The following is a 16,109-nucleotide window of genomic DNA, read 5'->3' on the forward strand; positions in this document are numbered from 1 at the left end:
AACTCTCAAATTAGATATGATGTAAAGAGATATGATGTTATATTTATTTTTAAATTATAATCAAATATAAATAACATTTTTCTAATAAATCTGTCACTCCAATTATAATTGGGTGATTGCATTGAAAATTACCAGATGTGTGTTATCTTATCATTTAGTGTATAAATCAAAATCAAACTTTATATATATAGTTGATAGTTTCCAATATTTTTTCTTTCATCTGTAACATACTTATATAGATCTGCAACTTATCTTATCTTAATTTTAACTTATAAATAGTAGATTATTATCTAATGAATCATGCTTGCAAATTGAAAGGTTATTTCCCCTTGAACAGAACTATGGTTTAACCTTTTAACAAAGTACTCTAACATTAGATATATAATTATTGGTAATGTAATTAACTTCAAAATGTCTATCTCTTAAAAACCTATAAAAGTTATCTGTAATTATCTTCAAAGTGTCAAATAATGAACAATAAATTTCAACCTTCATTTATACAGTCCTACTAGTAAATTTCAAACTTTATATATACAGTTCTACAGATCTTATTAGGAAACAGAAAATTTTCAAATAAATCTGTCACTCCAATTATAATTGTGAGATAAGTCTTTTACCATATGCTTTATCTTAGTCATAATTGATAACAAGAGAGAAAAATATTTAAAAATACCAATTTTGGATATTAAAAATGGTGATAACTCAAAAAGGAGAAATACTAAAATCTTGAAAATTGAACTAGACCTTCATTAAGTCCCAGGAAACAACATATTTAAATTTGAAAAAAATTTGTTAAAGTGTTTTCATGTTATTGTGGAGACACTGTTTGGCAGCCGCCCCTCCGCCCGCCTTACACCCCCAATTTAATAAACGATATTTCCTTCAAAAATCCGGTTAAAAACACAGAATGGACGTGGCAGGGTACTTATACATCCCAACCATCATGCATCTAATACTAAAATATCAATCAGTACACATCCAACATCCAATGGATTTAGTGTAAAGACGTCATTAACAGTCAGAAAAAAACATGACTAAGCACATTTAAAAAAAGACTTGAGCAGGAGAATAAGAAGATATTTCTGATTTTAAACCAGCATGTCAGGTAAAATAAGCAATTTCATGTTCACAAGATTACAGATGGACCTGTTCTAGAGAATATTTAAAGAGATCTTTGGGATAATAATAATGTAACTAAAATGTCTATGTTAAACATTTTATTTGATGAAATGTTTATTCACCATTTTGTAAAATTTATGCAGTTCACACTGAATGTCCAGAATATCACACTTTATAAAGATATATTAATTCCTGAAAAATTATCTTTAACTACAATCAAAAACACTTGGATAAATCTCTATTTTATCAAATTTCATTTTTTTCCAAAACTGACGTCATTTTGCATATATTCACATCTGTAAAATAATTTGTTTTTCTACATTAAATGTTGAGGATACAGTTACATGTTTAATCAAAATCTGTTTGGCTTCGATAGATATTCAAATATAGATTAAAAAATTCTTACGTATGTTTTACAATAAGTTTTTTTCCCTGATGATTATACAAATGTTGACAATTACTTAAAACACTTTATCCCAAATCAAATTATGCTCTAATTCTATAAGGTCTTCAATATTTTGAAGATCTATTAAAGTCAAATGAACTATATTAACCACAGTTCTCAAACATTGAAACTTGCATGTTATCTACAGTAAAACATACAAGGAGTTAAAATTAGATGTCTTGTTACATGTCACAAATCTCCCTCACGTTGCATATCCTGCCAAGTATGCATTATACACAAATCATTAGTACATCATCATCTTACCATTTCCATAACAGGTTTTTAAATGACTCAGAGTATTCTTTAAGATACTGTAAGTACAAGACATTAAGCTGACAAATGTTTTAAGATCGGTAGATACATTTAAAGCACTAAATACAAGCGATTGTAACCTTGGTAAAGGCTATAAAATTATCATATTTTTACTGTCCAAAATAGTACTGAACTAGTGAACTGACATGTCAGCAAGAGCCCTGTTTGCTCATTTTTGTGTGAGCCACAGACCCAAATAATTTATACATTTTGAAAATAGAGGCCAACAGATATTTTGAAAATATGAGCCAATTCATGTTTTCATATTCTACCTAAATATAAAATTTTGTGAAAAATACAAGCACTATGATTTTTTTGAGGGATTTTGGCCGCCATTTCAAAATGACAAATTGTGACACAAGGAATCAATTTGGAATAGCATTATCCCTATATTTTACTTGCATATCAATTTTCATTGAAATCCCAGCACAAAAACATTTTTCTCAAAATTTGTGTGGTTTTTTTTTAACACAAAGTAATTTAAATTTCAATTCTTTTTTCCAATTTCCACCAAACAAATTATATGCACATCTACATCTAAAACACTGCATACAATTGTGTTCCAGCTCTACTCATGTTGTAGATTGTCCATTTAAAAAAAGAATTTCTCAAAATTAGCATTTTTTTTAACAGAAACTAAGTTTTAACAATAATCAAAATTATCAAATTTTCACAAAAAATAATATGCACATCTACATATTAGGCAAAGCAACTGTACAACATTTTAACTATGTCCTACTGATACTTTAAGAGATTTTGAAGTTACTATTAATTGTGTTTATCAACACATACACAATACATTGCATACATTATGTGACAATATTAAATTATTGCCAGCTTAAACACAAAATAAAAAAAATAAAGGCAAGATATTCTCTCCTCTTTATAATACATTTAACAAATAAATTCTATATTTTTCAACAAATGTTCATTTGTTGTAATTTTTTTCATGCAAAGCTTTTGCTTTTTTTCAATTTTCCTATCCAAATTGTTTTGCATGTAATCAAATTAAGATCATTTAGCCTGTGGAAGGAGTCAACTTTATTTGCATCGATATATTGAATTGAACAAGTTTACCTGCACTGCATTCCTTACAAAACAACACTGCACAAGCTGAAATGTTTTGCATTCTTTACTGATCATGATTGACAGGTAACACATAAACTTAGCATTATCAAAGATTCATGACAGTGAGTTCAAGGTCAGATAAACCTTGCCTGATAGACATGCACACATTTATAATTGGAATCATTCCATAGACCAAATATAACTGACTAATTGCTGATAGTATCTGAGAACAAGTTTTCCCACAAAAAACTTGATGTTGACCTTTGAACCACGAAAATGAGGTCAAGGGCAGATGAACCCTACCAGACAGACATGCACACCTAAAAATAAATAAAGTTCAGCTATTGATTATAGTATCTTAGTATCAGAACTAACCACAAAAATTCAATATTGAACAATTAACTATGAAAATGAAGTCAAGGTTATGTGTACCACACCAAACAGACATGCACACATAACAATCATTCCATACACCTAACAGATTTGACCAATTGCTTATAGTATCAGAGAAATGGACCTAAACAAAACAAAAAAAACATTGACCAAGGATTCATGAAAATGAAAACAAGGTCAGATAAACCTTGCCAGACTGACATGTTCACCTTAAAATAGTAATTTTCCATAGATGAATTATAATTGCCCAATTGCTTATGATTTACGAAAGGAACCGAACCAAAAAAAGTTAACATTGGTCACTGATCTCTGAAATGAAGTCAGAGGGAACCCTGTCTCATGTCCATGTACACATTGCAATGATTCTAATAAAATAATTTCTATGTACCAAATAGAGTCATAACAAGTGAGAAATTCACATAGCAAAAAACTATACAATTTTTTTATGCAGTTGCAGAACCACAAAAATTGGCCAAGGACAACAGACGTATGCCAGACGAAAACTTCAGTACATAAGGCATTTGTATACAGAACAATATGAAGTATCTATGTCATCTACCTGAAATATCAAGCTTTACACAAATAGTAATATGTCGCCCCCAGATTAGAATCCCTATGTCTCTCATTCTGCAACATTCACCAATAATAAAACAGTCTATTGCTAAATAAAAATTATACCTGAATACTTATATTTACAGTAAAATTACATTAAATGTTAAGTACATGTATCTCCAACTCTGATATTAAAAAAAAAAAAACACTTAAAATTTACAAACTATCTTACATGTGTAACTGATATGCTAAGCACCAAAAATATATGTTAAAAAGATGTTAATTTTATTGTAAAATCACATCTCACTCTCTCTTTCACTAACTCTTAGATAAATACTAGTGGTGTCAAAGGTTAATCCGTTAATCGATTAACCGGTTAACCGTCGAAAGGACCGAATATCGAATACCAAAAACGCTAACTGGTTAACCAGACCTTTTTTTCAATTTCAATAGATTTGTTATAAATGCGTATTGAAATCATTAATTACTTTCTTAAATGATAGTCTTGCTAATTAATTTGACAGATCAATTGTCCAGTATATTGATTACTATTGTTAACCTTGAACACACTCCAATTTTGCAAAATTAATTAACACAAAGACAACTTTTATATCAGCTCGGGGCAAGATCTAAAGTAGTAAACATAATTAGCATACATGTATTATGAACAGATTAAATTTTACGATTTACTTCATTATTTTACTTTTAATATCGTGTAGATCATGAAAATATGCCAGCTCCATCTTCTAAGGCTTTGTCATACTTTAAACGAAATGCCGACTCAAAAATGATAAAACGCAAATTATGTGAATGGAATTAATGTTAATACTGTGTGGTATGAGTAACAAGCTTAATGAACTTAAATTGAAACACTCCACAGCATATTTTTTCTGGGACACCAGAGAAAAGAAACAATCACTGGTTATAGATCAGAAGATATTAAGACGATTTTCATCTTCTCAATCAGAAGTTATTACAAATGCCATAGTAGATATGGTAGTATTGGATTATCAAAAATAAGACTTTATCAAGACTGCTCAAAGCAAAGCCTTATAATGTCAAACCTTAAAGTTTAATTCATCTTATAATTAAACCGTGCATTTATAGAGTACTGAAGACCTTTAAAACATCAATTTAACTATCGGTTAACTGGTTAATCGGTCGAACAATTATCCGAGTAACCGGTTTAATAGTCAAAACAGTTCAATTTGACAACACTAATAAATACATATTCATTTTCAAATATTGAAGTCATGTATTTATCATTTATAAGTAAAACTTTTAATTAATTTCATAATAATCAATGTTGCCTTTCATTTGCAATTACAAAAATCTATGAAAAAAATAATTTTATTAAGCAAGAAAAGGAACCAGAAATCAGTCGAATAATTTCTGGTCCCTAAATATACAATTAGCAATGATAGAATGTAATTTCTGAAAGACAAAAGCAACCAAAATATTCCATCTTGAACTATTATCTTTTTTTCTTCTACAAATAATACAACTATTTATCTATAACATCATGACACTATTAGAAAGAAAGTGAGAGAGGAAATTTTAAACAAAATCAAAGTATGCACTACATATATGGCTAATTATTATAATTACAAATTAAAAACTTATTAATAAAACAATCACAATTTTCTTTTAGTGCACTTTATAACTTCTTCATCCTTGCTGATAGGCCTAGGTCGTCTAATGGGAGACCATTTAGATTGTACTTTCTGAGGAAGTTGAGGGGTATATACCACTCTGGATTTGGCCTGTAATTATAAAAAAGTATCATCTTATGTATTTGACAACCAAATGTTTATTAAAGTTAGAAATTCCTTCATAAAATTACAATGTGCACTTCTTTTTCACATCAATGTAAAAATGTTAAACAAAATTCAAAATTGTCAACTACGATTGCCATATTTTCTGGAAATCTGATGAATGAATGGATGGATGGTTCTTTTACGTCCAGTGGCAAATCAAATGCATATTCAGGATGAGAACATATTAGTGCATATGAATATGAACCCTGCTTTGTACTAGACTCACATGCTGAGCCATATTTTTAATGTGCTATATCACAAAATAAAAGTCTGCAGGAAAGACATTTCACCCTACTGGGAAATATTTTTCTGACTCTGAGCTGACCAGTTTTTTGCTTACTCCTTAATGATTCTTATTTTTCAGAGAAGCAGTAACAACCTCTATTCACACATACACTGGACATATTTAAACTGAATGTGTATCTGTGACTATGACATTGGGCCTTGAACTTGTAAAGAATGCATGATCTTCTTGTTATCAAACATTCTGTTTACAGTCTTGTTCTTCTAAGCCTTCAGATGAATATAAAGTTATATCAATCTTTAAATCAATAATTCACTCATAACTTTGAAAAATCACACACTATCATTTGTGACCTGCACCTTTTCAGCATGACTGAATATAACATTTAAACACTAAATTCTAGCAAAATCTTAAAACAAGCACGTTCATGAAAGTATTTTTGAACAAACTTCAGTGAAAAATAGAGAAATAACTTTGTTGGCTAAGAACAGCTAAATCAATATGTAACATATTTGAAGCTGAAATGTCTTGAAATTCATTGAAGAATTTATCTTAAAGTATTTTAAATATTGTCCAATACACATTCACAATAACATTCACCTATAATAACATGCATTGACAAAGAAGGAATTCACATCATTTAAAATATACGATAGAAATGAAATTACAAGATATTTTTGGGAGGTTTATGTTATACCACTGTAACCATAATGTTTAACTAGTTTTTGTGAATACACCCAAATATTTATTATGAATAGACGGGGTTGTTGCATTCACACATTATGCAACAACCCACCAAAAAATAACTAAATGACATAAAAGAACAGAGTTCCAATGTCCCCTGTGTTGCACATATTTTATATTTCCAAGGGGCATAACTCTTTTAAACTAGAGGCTCTAAAGAGCCTGTGTCGCTCACCTTGGTCTATGTGCATATTCAACAAAGGACACAGATGGATTCATGACAAAATTGTGTTTTGGTGATGGTGATGTGTTTGTAAATCTTACTTTACTGAACATTCTTGCTGCTTACAATTATCTCTATCTATAATGAACTTGGCCCAGTAGTTACAGTGGAAAATATTTTGTAAAAATTTACAAAAATTTACAAAATTTATGAAAATTGTAAAAAATTGACTATAAAGGGCAATAACTCCTTAAGGGGTCAATGGACCATTTTGGTCATGTTGACTTATTAGTAGATCTTACTTTGCTGTACATTATTGCTGTTTACAGTTTATCTCTATCTATTATAATATTCAAGATAATAACCAAAAGCTGCAAAATTTTCTTAAAATTACCAATTCAGGGGCAGCAACCCAACAACGTGTTGCCTGATTGGTCTGAAAATTTCAGGGCAGATAGATCTTGACCTAATGAACAATTTTATCCTGTCAGATTTGCTCTAAATGCTTTGGTTTCAGAGATATGAGCCAAAAACTGCATTTTACCCTATGTACTATTTTTTAGCCATGTCGGCCATATTGGTTCGCGGGCGGGGTCATCAGACACATTTTTAAAACTAAATACCCTAATGATGGTTGTGGACAAGTTTGGTTAAATTTGTCTAAGTAGTTTCAGAGGAGAAGATTTTCGTAAAAGATTACAAAAATTTACGAAAAATGGTTAAAAATTGACTATAAAGGGCAATAACTCCTTAAGAGGTCAACTTACCATTTTGGTCAAGATGACTTATTTGTAGATCTTACTTTACTGAACATTATTGCTGTTTACAGTTTATCTCTATCTATAATAATATTCAAGATAATAACCAAAAACGACAAAATTTCCTTAAAATTACCAATTCAGGGGCAGCAACCCAACAACGGGTTGTCAGATTCATCTGAAAATTTCAGGGCAGATAGATCTTGACCTGATTAACAATTTTATCCGTGTCAGATTTGCTCTAAATGCTTTGGTTTCAGAGATATAAGCCAAAATCTACATTTTACCCCTATGTTCTATTTTTAGCCATGGCGGCCATCTTGGTTGGTTGGCCGAGTCACCGGATACATTTTTTAAACTAGATACCCCAATGATGATTTTGGCTAAGTTTGGTCAAATTTGGCCCAGTAGTTTCAGAGGAGAAGATTTTTGTAAAAGTTTACGGACGACGGACGCCAAGTGATGAGAAAAGCTCACTTGGCCCTTTGGACCAGGTGAGCTAAAAAAGTCATTGGTCCACCATTATAAGTGTAACACCACTAATTCGTGCCCAGTCAGAAAGCACATACCAGAAAGTAGTACATATTTAACACAAAATAGTTCCTACGTGTAACTTTCAAACTAAGTAGAATATTTTGTTAATTTAGGTATCAAATGAAAGCTGAATGACTGGTGATCATTGTAGAACACTTTTTGACTTATAATTTTGAATAATAAAAAAATTGCATGAAATTTAAAAAGGAGGGTACATTTTGCCTGTTTGTCAGATCTGAAGTACCTGTTTTGGTAACCAGTCCTCTCTTATATGCCATTAAAGGTATGTTGATTTTTTTCAGTACAATACACCATAAGGTGTTGCTCTGACATGCAATGATTGTCACTTTATTTGAAATTAAGACAAAAGAGCTGTGGCTGATTGAAATTGAGGAATTTAACATAGAAAGCAATGGGGCCATGAATTAGTGGTGAACTTCCTATAGAACTTGTCCGAGATATTGCTGATATTAACCTTAAGTATAAGTTTTATAAAAATCTGGCAAGAATTGTACCATTGAGAGCGCTAACGAGGCCATTTTCCATAAATTTAATATTTCCAAGGGGCATAACTCTTTAAAAAAAGTCGATCGGCCACCATTATAGAACTTGTCCAAGATACCGTATAGCGGCTTATTTTCGCGGGTGTAAAATTTCGCGATTTTCTTTGAATAAGGTATACGAAATATTTTGGCGGTTATTATTTTGGCGGATTCAAAACTTAATCAATACCTTTGCATGTACACTTTTAAATTGGCGGAATTTATTTTGGCGAGTTTGTTCAATCCGCGAAAATTTACACTCCGTGAAAATAACCCGCTATGCGGTATTGCTGATATTAACCTAAAGTATATGTTTCATAAAAATCTGGCAAGAATTGTACCTGTGAGAGCGCTAACAAAACCAGACAGACGGATGCCCGGTATTTCCATGTCCCCCGCAATGCATTACGAGGGGGACAATAAAGGGCAACATACAATTTTCAACATTAAGAGGCAACATACAGTGTTTAACAAAAAGAGGCAATATACAGTTTTCAACATTAATGCACACTTCCAACATAGCAAGGCATTTTATTATAGCTGGGTAAGGATTAACAAATCAAACGCTTTAGCAAGCTGTAAGGGCTATTATCCACATAATTTTGAAATCTGCAATGGTAACTGGTAAGATTTATGCATAAATCAGTTCTAATCATGCTACAAATGTATTGACTGAATGTAAGACTCTTTTGTGACTACAAGTATGAGTCAGATCTATATATGCTGAAATGCATAAAACTAAAAAAACAAGAACTTGAAGGAACTCACAAAATTAGTACAGGGGATGTTGCACGTTGAACACACATGGACAGACGGACAGACAGGATGATACCTATATACTTCCAAAAAACATTGTTTGCAGCGGTATAATAAATGAATTTAAAAAGGCCATTATTACTACCAGTCCTGTTACTTCAGAACAAATACATACTCTAGTTTCCTAATAACATAGAGTGCTATATGAAAAACAAGATATGAGATGGATGAAATGGAAAAAGTAAAGCAGATAATTTTTGTCTTTCTGATTTTATTATATTTTCACCGACATGGCTGGCTGTGTAATTCATTTGATCATTGTTTGTTTAAGGCTCAGTGGTAAATACCTAAAGCATGTTCAGGACAAGAACAAATTAAATAATAAATAAATTACTGTAAATACATATAGGTTCTGCTCCTAAAGGATTCCACTGTGATGAATGAAAGGAAATCTGGTACAAAATGTTATTCTCTGAAACATTGCTGTTGAAGACAGTACTAAAAATTTTACATGTTTTTGTAAAATTTTGCACTGTATGACATCTTTAACCAAAATGAATTACTGCTAATAGAATTTCTTTTGTGCTTCTTAAACATTTTTCGGGTTAATTGTTAAATTTTTTTCCAAGATTTATGAAATAAGCAATTTTCACCCATCTTTTGACATTTATAATATGGTCATAATTTGAAATCAGCCAAAATGTTGTTAGAGCCTTAAAGTACATATATGAATATATAATAGTCTGAATTTAAGTAAAAATTGAAATACTTTTAGAAAATGACCGAGGTGTGAAATAAGATTTGGGGATTTGGCATTACCTCTTTGTTCTATTTTTCTTAAATTTTCCTTTAGGCCAAAATTGCAGGTCATATTAATCAAAAATAGATTAAATGTTTGTACGGGCATATTACATTTGAACGGATTTGGGGATAAACAGACATTACATTTGTGTGAAAAAAAATATAAGATTTGCTTGAATCAAACCTACAGATCTACCTGTATATTAACCTTGCTAGTAGATACAACTTACTTTTAAGTCGATTTACATATTTTATACTGAGGGAACATCCATTCAATTTGTTGAATTCATTTGGACAATAAGTACGTTTATGATGAAACCAGAACTAGAACCACCGTTATGTCTGGAATCACTACTATATAAAGCCACCTTACAAGTACCCTTGGGAGGGACAAAACAGTTCGTATATGTCCTTTTGACCTGTAAATTACTATTTTTAAATCTACACAAGTGTAATGATATTTCTCGCGCAAATGTAAAGCAAATCAGCACATATGTAATGCACCGATTTGTAGACTGAAATTATTCCAAGCAGTGAAATCATAGTGGGTGTTACTATATATATAGACCTAAAATGGTAAACTTAGCAAAAGTCACTCAAGTGCAAAATTATGATGTAGTGACCTAAATGTTGCTAGACTTTTTAATATATTACAGAGTACATAGATAGTGATAAAATAATCCAGGGTATAAGAAATAAACTATTTGAAAAACTTGACCAAAATCAATCAAAAGAGAAAAGAAGATCATAGATTAGTGTTACCAAAGGTAGACCATGCTCTCTGGACATTTGGTTCGGTGTAGAAATATTACATACCAGAACAAAATTCCACTGAACAATCAATAATTATGTCCTTTAAAAGTCTCATTTACTTGGTTGGAAAAGCATTTTGCTGGTTTTACCCATCTAGCCAGTGTCTTTTGCAAACTCTGAATTTAGTTGTTACATGATGATCATAATAGAAACAATTTTTAGTCTGAGTATAATTGGCATATATATGATATAAGCTTAAATATATAAATAACCATGCAGAGATGACACCTGTCAAAGCATAGTAAAGAATATACCATTCTTACCTGTTAGTGAAATCTGTCAACCTAATATGCAAAATATAGACATTTCATTCAAGATACCTTAGCTAACAGTTTATTCTTTTTTATGAATATTTCATTGCAAGTATTGAAGACATAATATTTGGCATTTGCCGTGCAGTTCTTTTGCCATTTCCACACCATATCTATGACAACAGATTGATCTTGATCTATTTGTTATAAAAGTTTGTGAACACAAAATATCCACACACAAATTTAAGAAACAGAATTAAAAAAAAAAGATTATCAATTCAAAATCCAGAGTTAACATTGATAGAAAAACTCCCTTTTACAATGTCTAGTCCGATTATTGTTGTTTTCCATTGAAAACCATTTTATTTGCCATGTTATAAATATTAAACAATTTGCCTCTGCAAATCTCATACAACTCAAATGGATTGGAACCAAACGATACAATTGCTTTATAAAATGTGCAACTGTGCATTTCAAATTTTGTAAGCATTGGATTTATAATTTTATAGTATTACTGCCCTTTGCCTATAATCACTCTATATTTTTAGTCTTGCTTCTAGTCTGGCAAAAAACAGGATGTAATATTCTACACATAAACTGTCATAAACAATCAAACTAAGACTTACTTTCATACTGCTTGGTGACTTGTCATTTATTTCAACCAAGTTTGAGCACTGAAATAACAAATAAAATATATTTTTTAACAAATAATACAAGTGACTATAAAAACTGACAGCGATAAAAAACTGTTAATAAAGGGCAATATCTTCTGAAGGGCATAAGCGATAATCATAAAAACCAATTTTGACCTCCATTTTGTCACAAGAAAAAGCATATCAAAATTTAAAAAGGATTGGATGAAGCATTCTAAAGTTATTGCACAAAACCTGACATAAATTTTCATTTCCTTATCAAATATTGACCAAAATTCAGCAAAAATGAAAAACATCAATTTCCAACTTGACCTCCATTTTGTCATCAGTTACAACATTTTATAATTAAAAAAATATTGGTTAAACTCTTCTCAAATTATTGTATGGAAAACAACATTAAGTGTCATGTCCCAATCATCAAGGCCCTTAACTTAAGAAAAGCAGAAGTGAAAATCATAAATATTGAAATTGACCTTCATTTTGTGATCAATTAAAACATATCAAAATTTGAAATGCATTTGTTGAACAGATCTCAAGTACAGAAACAGCAATAATAGCTGCCTGCCATACCACCCCAAATTAATGAGCTGATTTTTTTTTTTTTTTGAAAAGCTGCTTAAAATGAAATACTATAAGCTTAAAATGAAATACTCTAAATCATTTATCAATTTTCTAAGACACAAAAGATATGACAGTTGGACTTTTTATTTTCAATATACATATAAAATACCAACATTACTGGAAAAAGTATGCAAAAATCCTGAAAAATCTAAATATGTTGGAATCTATCATCAAAACAAACAACCTATAGAATATGAATGGCATCCATTTAAAGTTTTCCAGGGATTTTCAGTCACACAATTCATATATTGACAGACCTAGATGGATAAACACTGAACATCACTGTTTCTTATTTCTCATTGTAACAGAGGAAAAAATAGAATTTAAAAAAAAAAATACATCTTAATCAATCAGAGACATTTTACAATACCTGTCCATTTTTCTTGGTTGTTGATTTTGACACACTATTGTTAAACACAGGTGATTCTGATATACTACTGTAGGATGAGAGCTGACTTAGTCGTGATGAATTGCCGCTCCCACCTCTTCTTGATAAAGGACTGAAATACAAAATGGTAGTTGGCTTAGTCATGATGAAGTGCTCAAATCTCATGAGTCATTTTCTCAATTTGTTTAACTTTTATAAGATTGCTTCTGAAGCTGGAAAAAACACACTCAATTTGATAAAAATCTGTAAATACAAGATTAATCTGATATACTTTACATGGAATTTTTTATATAAAATCTATCAACATCCTAAGTCATGATATCAGCCAGGAATCCAACATCCATGTGGGCTGATAAAAGATTTGATATAACAAAAAAAGCCAGGTAATGATTTGTTTATATTGTGTACATGAAGAAAAAACAGTATATTACTTATCGCAAGTTATATTTTTTTCAACTCCCTGGAAATATAAGAAATACACTTTAACTTTATAACTATCCAAGTAATCACATTTAAATGTTGCATTTCCCATAAGTAAATTGTATGTGCAGTCAATATCCCATGTTGTTTCATGATAAGAATAACATGCCTATTTCAATACTAGATTAATCTTAAGTATCATACTGTAAAAATGTTATTCAATTTACTATATGATAACATTTGAAAATTTTAACTTATACTGCTTTATATTGCATGCTTAATAAGGGAGTAGGAAATATCAAGTATAATGCTTTTGTATGGTTATCAGAGGCAGTCCTACCTTTCTGGTACAGATCCAATAGAGCCTCTAGATGACTTCTGTGGTGTTGGCAAACAGGATCTCCTTCTGTTAGATAACGGAGTACTTGTTGAGCTAAAAAGATAAAATTTTACCTGACATTTAGATGATGATGATAGATGTCTGTTTAATGTCTAGTGGAAAATTTAAATGCATATTTAGGATGAGAATATGTTAATGCGATATGAATATGAAGCCTTCTGTGTACTAGACTGACACACTGTTTTTATTTCATTTTTTAATGTGCTAGTCCACAAGGTAACAGTCTGCAGGAAGTCTTTGTTCTTAATCCTTAACCCATAGACTGCTATGTGCGACTATTGTCATTCCAATAAAGCAGTATTTTAAGGCATTTTAGACTTTTATGAATTTCGATTAGTGAAAATTCCGCATATTTTTGAGTTTCTCTTGACTTTAAATCAGCTATAAGCAACAAAACCAAAAGTGAAAAATTTTGATAAAAAAAGTAACAATACACAAAAGTACAAAAGAAATGTATGCAGCAGTCTAAGGGTTAATAACTTGTACTTTGCAGAGAAGCAGCAAACACCAATTTTAAAAAAGTCTTTGGTTTGACCAAGTCGAGGAATCAAACCCACTACCATGAGACCACTGAGGCAGTACCTGAAATTTAGAAGTCATAAACACATACATTGTATCTTTACTGATAGTTGAGATCCATACTTTTTGAATATAAAGTCATTTATATGTCAGTTGATTATGTGGAACAATATATATTAATAGCCTTAATTTGTAAATAGCAAAAAAAATTTGTGAATGAACATTTTAATATACCATGCTCTGAAAATAACTTCTCTGAAAATAACTGCTCTGAAAATAACTTTCATGAATTGTTAAAAGGCAAAATATTGCCTGTAAAAAAACATTGATTTACTTCTTAGTCTGGGAAATAAAGCAAATTCTCACTAAAAAATACATCTAAACATGTCTGCATATAATAGTGAATTTTCATGGATATTTGATTTGGTGGATTAGCCAAAGTCTATATACAAGCCTTAAGAAAATGTGTAATTAGTTGAATATTTCAGTTTGGGGTTTACCAATACCTGAGAAATCCACAAAAAAAATGGTATCCCGTGAATAACAAAGAATCCACAGTATTCCTTTTTTGTTTTCATTTTATTCCCAAGCTGTCTATAATTTTTACTATAAATCTAAAATTGAGTTTGTCAGCAATATTAAAAGAAAAGTGGTGTGCCAATGCAGTTCAACCTCAATTTACAATAATGTTAAGAAAATTTTATTAAAACCTATAAGTGCTTACAATAAATTCCTTGTAATTATTAAAGCATACCATAAAATATGATGTTTTTTGTATATGTATTTAAATAAACATTTGCTCTAAAGATAATTACCATACCTTGAATTACTTGGTGTCCTAAAATTATTAGCCAGCAGTTTAGGTTTGACACACTTGTCCTGTTTAACTGGAGTAGAAACACTGGTATTCATTCTTGTAGTGGCTTTTTTGTCTAAAAAAGTAAAATTTAAAAAAGGTCTGTTGATATAAAAGAAAACTCTTCCCCATTAATACACTAAAGGGCATATTAAACAGTTTCAAATCTTATTATATCAATCAAGAACTTTCAGACAATTTGGAGCTTCTGTTCCGAGAAAATACTACAAATTCTACTAATTTATAGTATGTCAATAAATATTCCTATTGCTGATAAAAGAACACAAAAAATTAATTGTTCCAAGATGTGGCCAATCCAATGAAATTAATGCAATGGTGTCACTTTTCAGGATTACTAATATAGAAAACACTAACTGTTTAATGGATATTACAAGTAGGAAATAAATAGTTTTTACACGTATGAAATAAATAGTTTTTACAAGTAGGAAATAAATAGTTTTTACAAGTATGAAATCAATGTCTGTATGGGTATATACCAGAAACATAGTTTTTACAAGTATGAAATCAATGTCTGTATGGGTATATACCAGAAACATAGTTTTTACAAGTATGAAATCAATGTCTGTATGGGTATATACCAGAAACATAGTTTTTACAAGTATGAAATCAATGTCTGTATGAGTATATACCAGAAACATAGTTTTTACAAGTATGAAATCAATGTCTGTATGGGTATATACCAGAAACATAGTTTTTACAAGTATGAAATCAATGTCTGTATGGGTATATACCAGAAACATAGTTTTTACATGCACGATACCCATGTTTGTATGCATAAAAACCACATACATGTATAAAATCAGTCTTATCTGTATAAACAACATGCATCAATCTGAAAAATAGACATAGGTATATGTCAATGAGACATTGTTCTATCTTCAAATTCTCTTCAAGTGCAATACAATGTATTCCACTTTCA

At 30.4% G+C, this 16,109-nt stretch overlaps 1 protein-coding gene across 1 annotated transcript in view; it reads right to left on the reverse strand.

Moving 5' to 3' along the window:
- Positions 1-1,200: 1,200 nt before the first annotated feature.
- The window catches only part of LOC127738406 (uncharacterized), a 29,809-nt gene continuing 14,900 nt past the window's right edge, over positions 1,201-16,109 (reverse strand). Inside the window, exons 7-11 of the mRNA XM_052249651.1 lie at positions 15,134-15,245; positions 13,735-13,827; positions 12,957-13,086; positions 11,939-11,986; positions 1,201-5,652 (exon numbers count right to left, since the gene is read on the reverse strand). Coding sequence (XP_052105611.1) covers positions 5,524-5,652; positions 11,939-11,986; positions 12,957-13,086; positions 13,735-13,827; positions 15,134-15,245 — 512 coding nt within the window. The 3' untranslated portion in view covers positions 1,201-5,523. The remainder of the gene's footprint in view (positions 5,653-11,938; positions 11,987-12,956; positions 13,087-13,734; positions 13,828-15,133; positions 15,246-16,109) is intronic.

This window comes from Mytilus californianus, unplaced genomic scaffold (genome assembly GCF_021869535.1).
Source record: "Mytilus californianus isolate M0D057914Y unplaced genomic scaffold, xbMytCali1.0.p SCAF_1, whole genome shotgun sequence".
Lineage (NCBI taxonomy): Eukaryota > Metazoa > Mollusca > Bivalvia > Mytilida > Mytilidae > Mytilus > Mytilus californianus.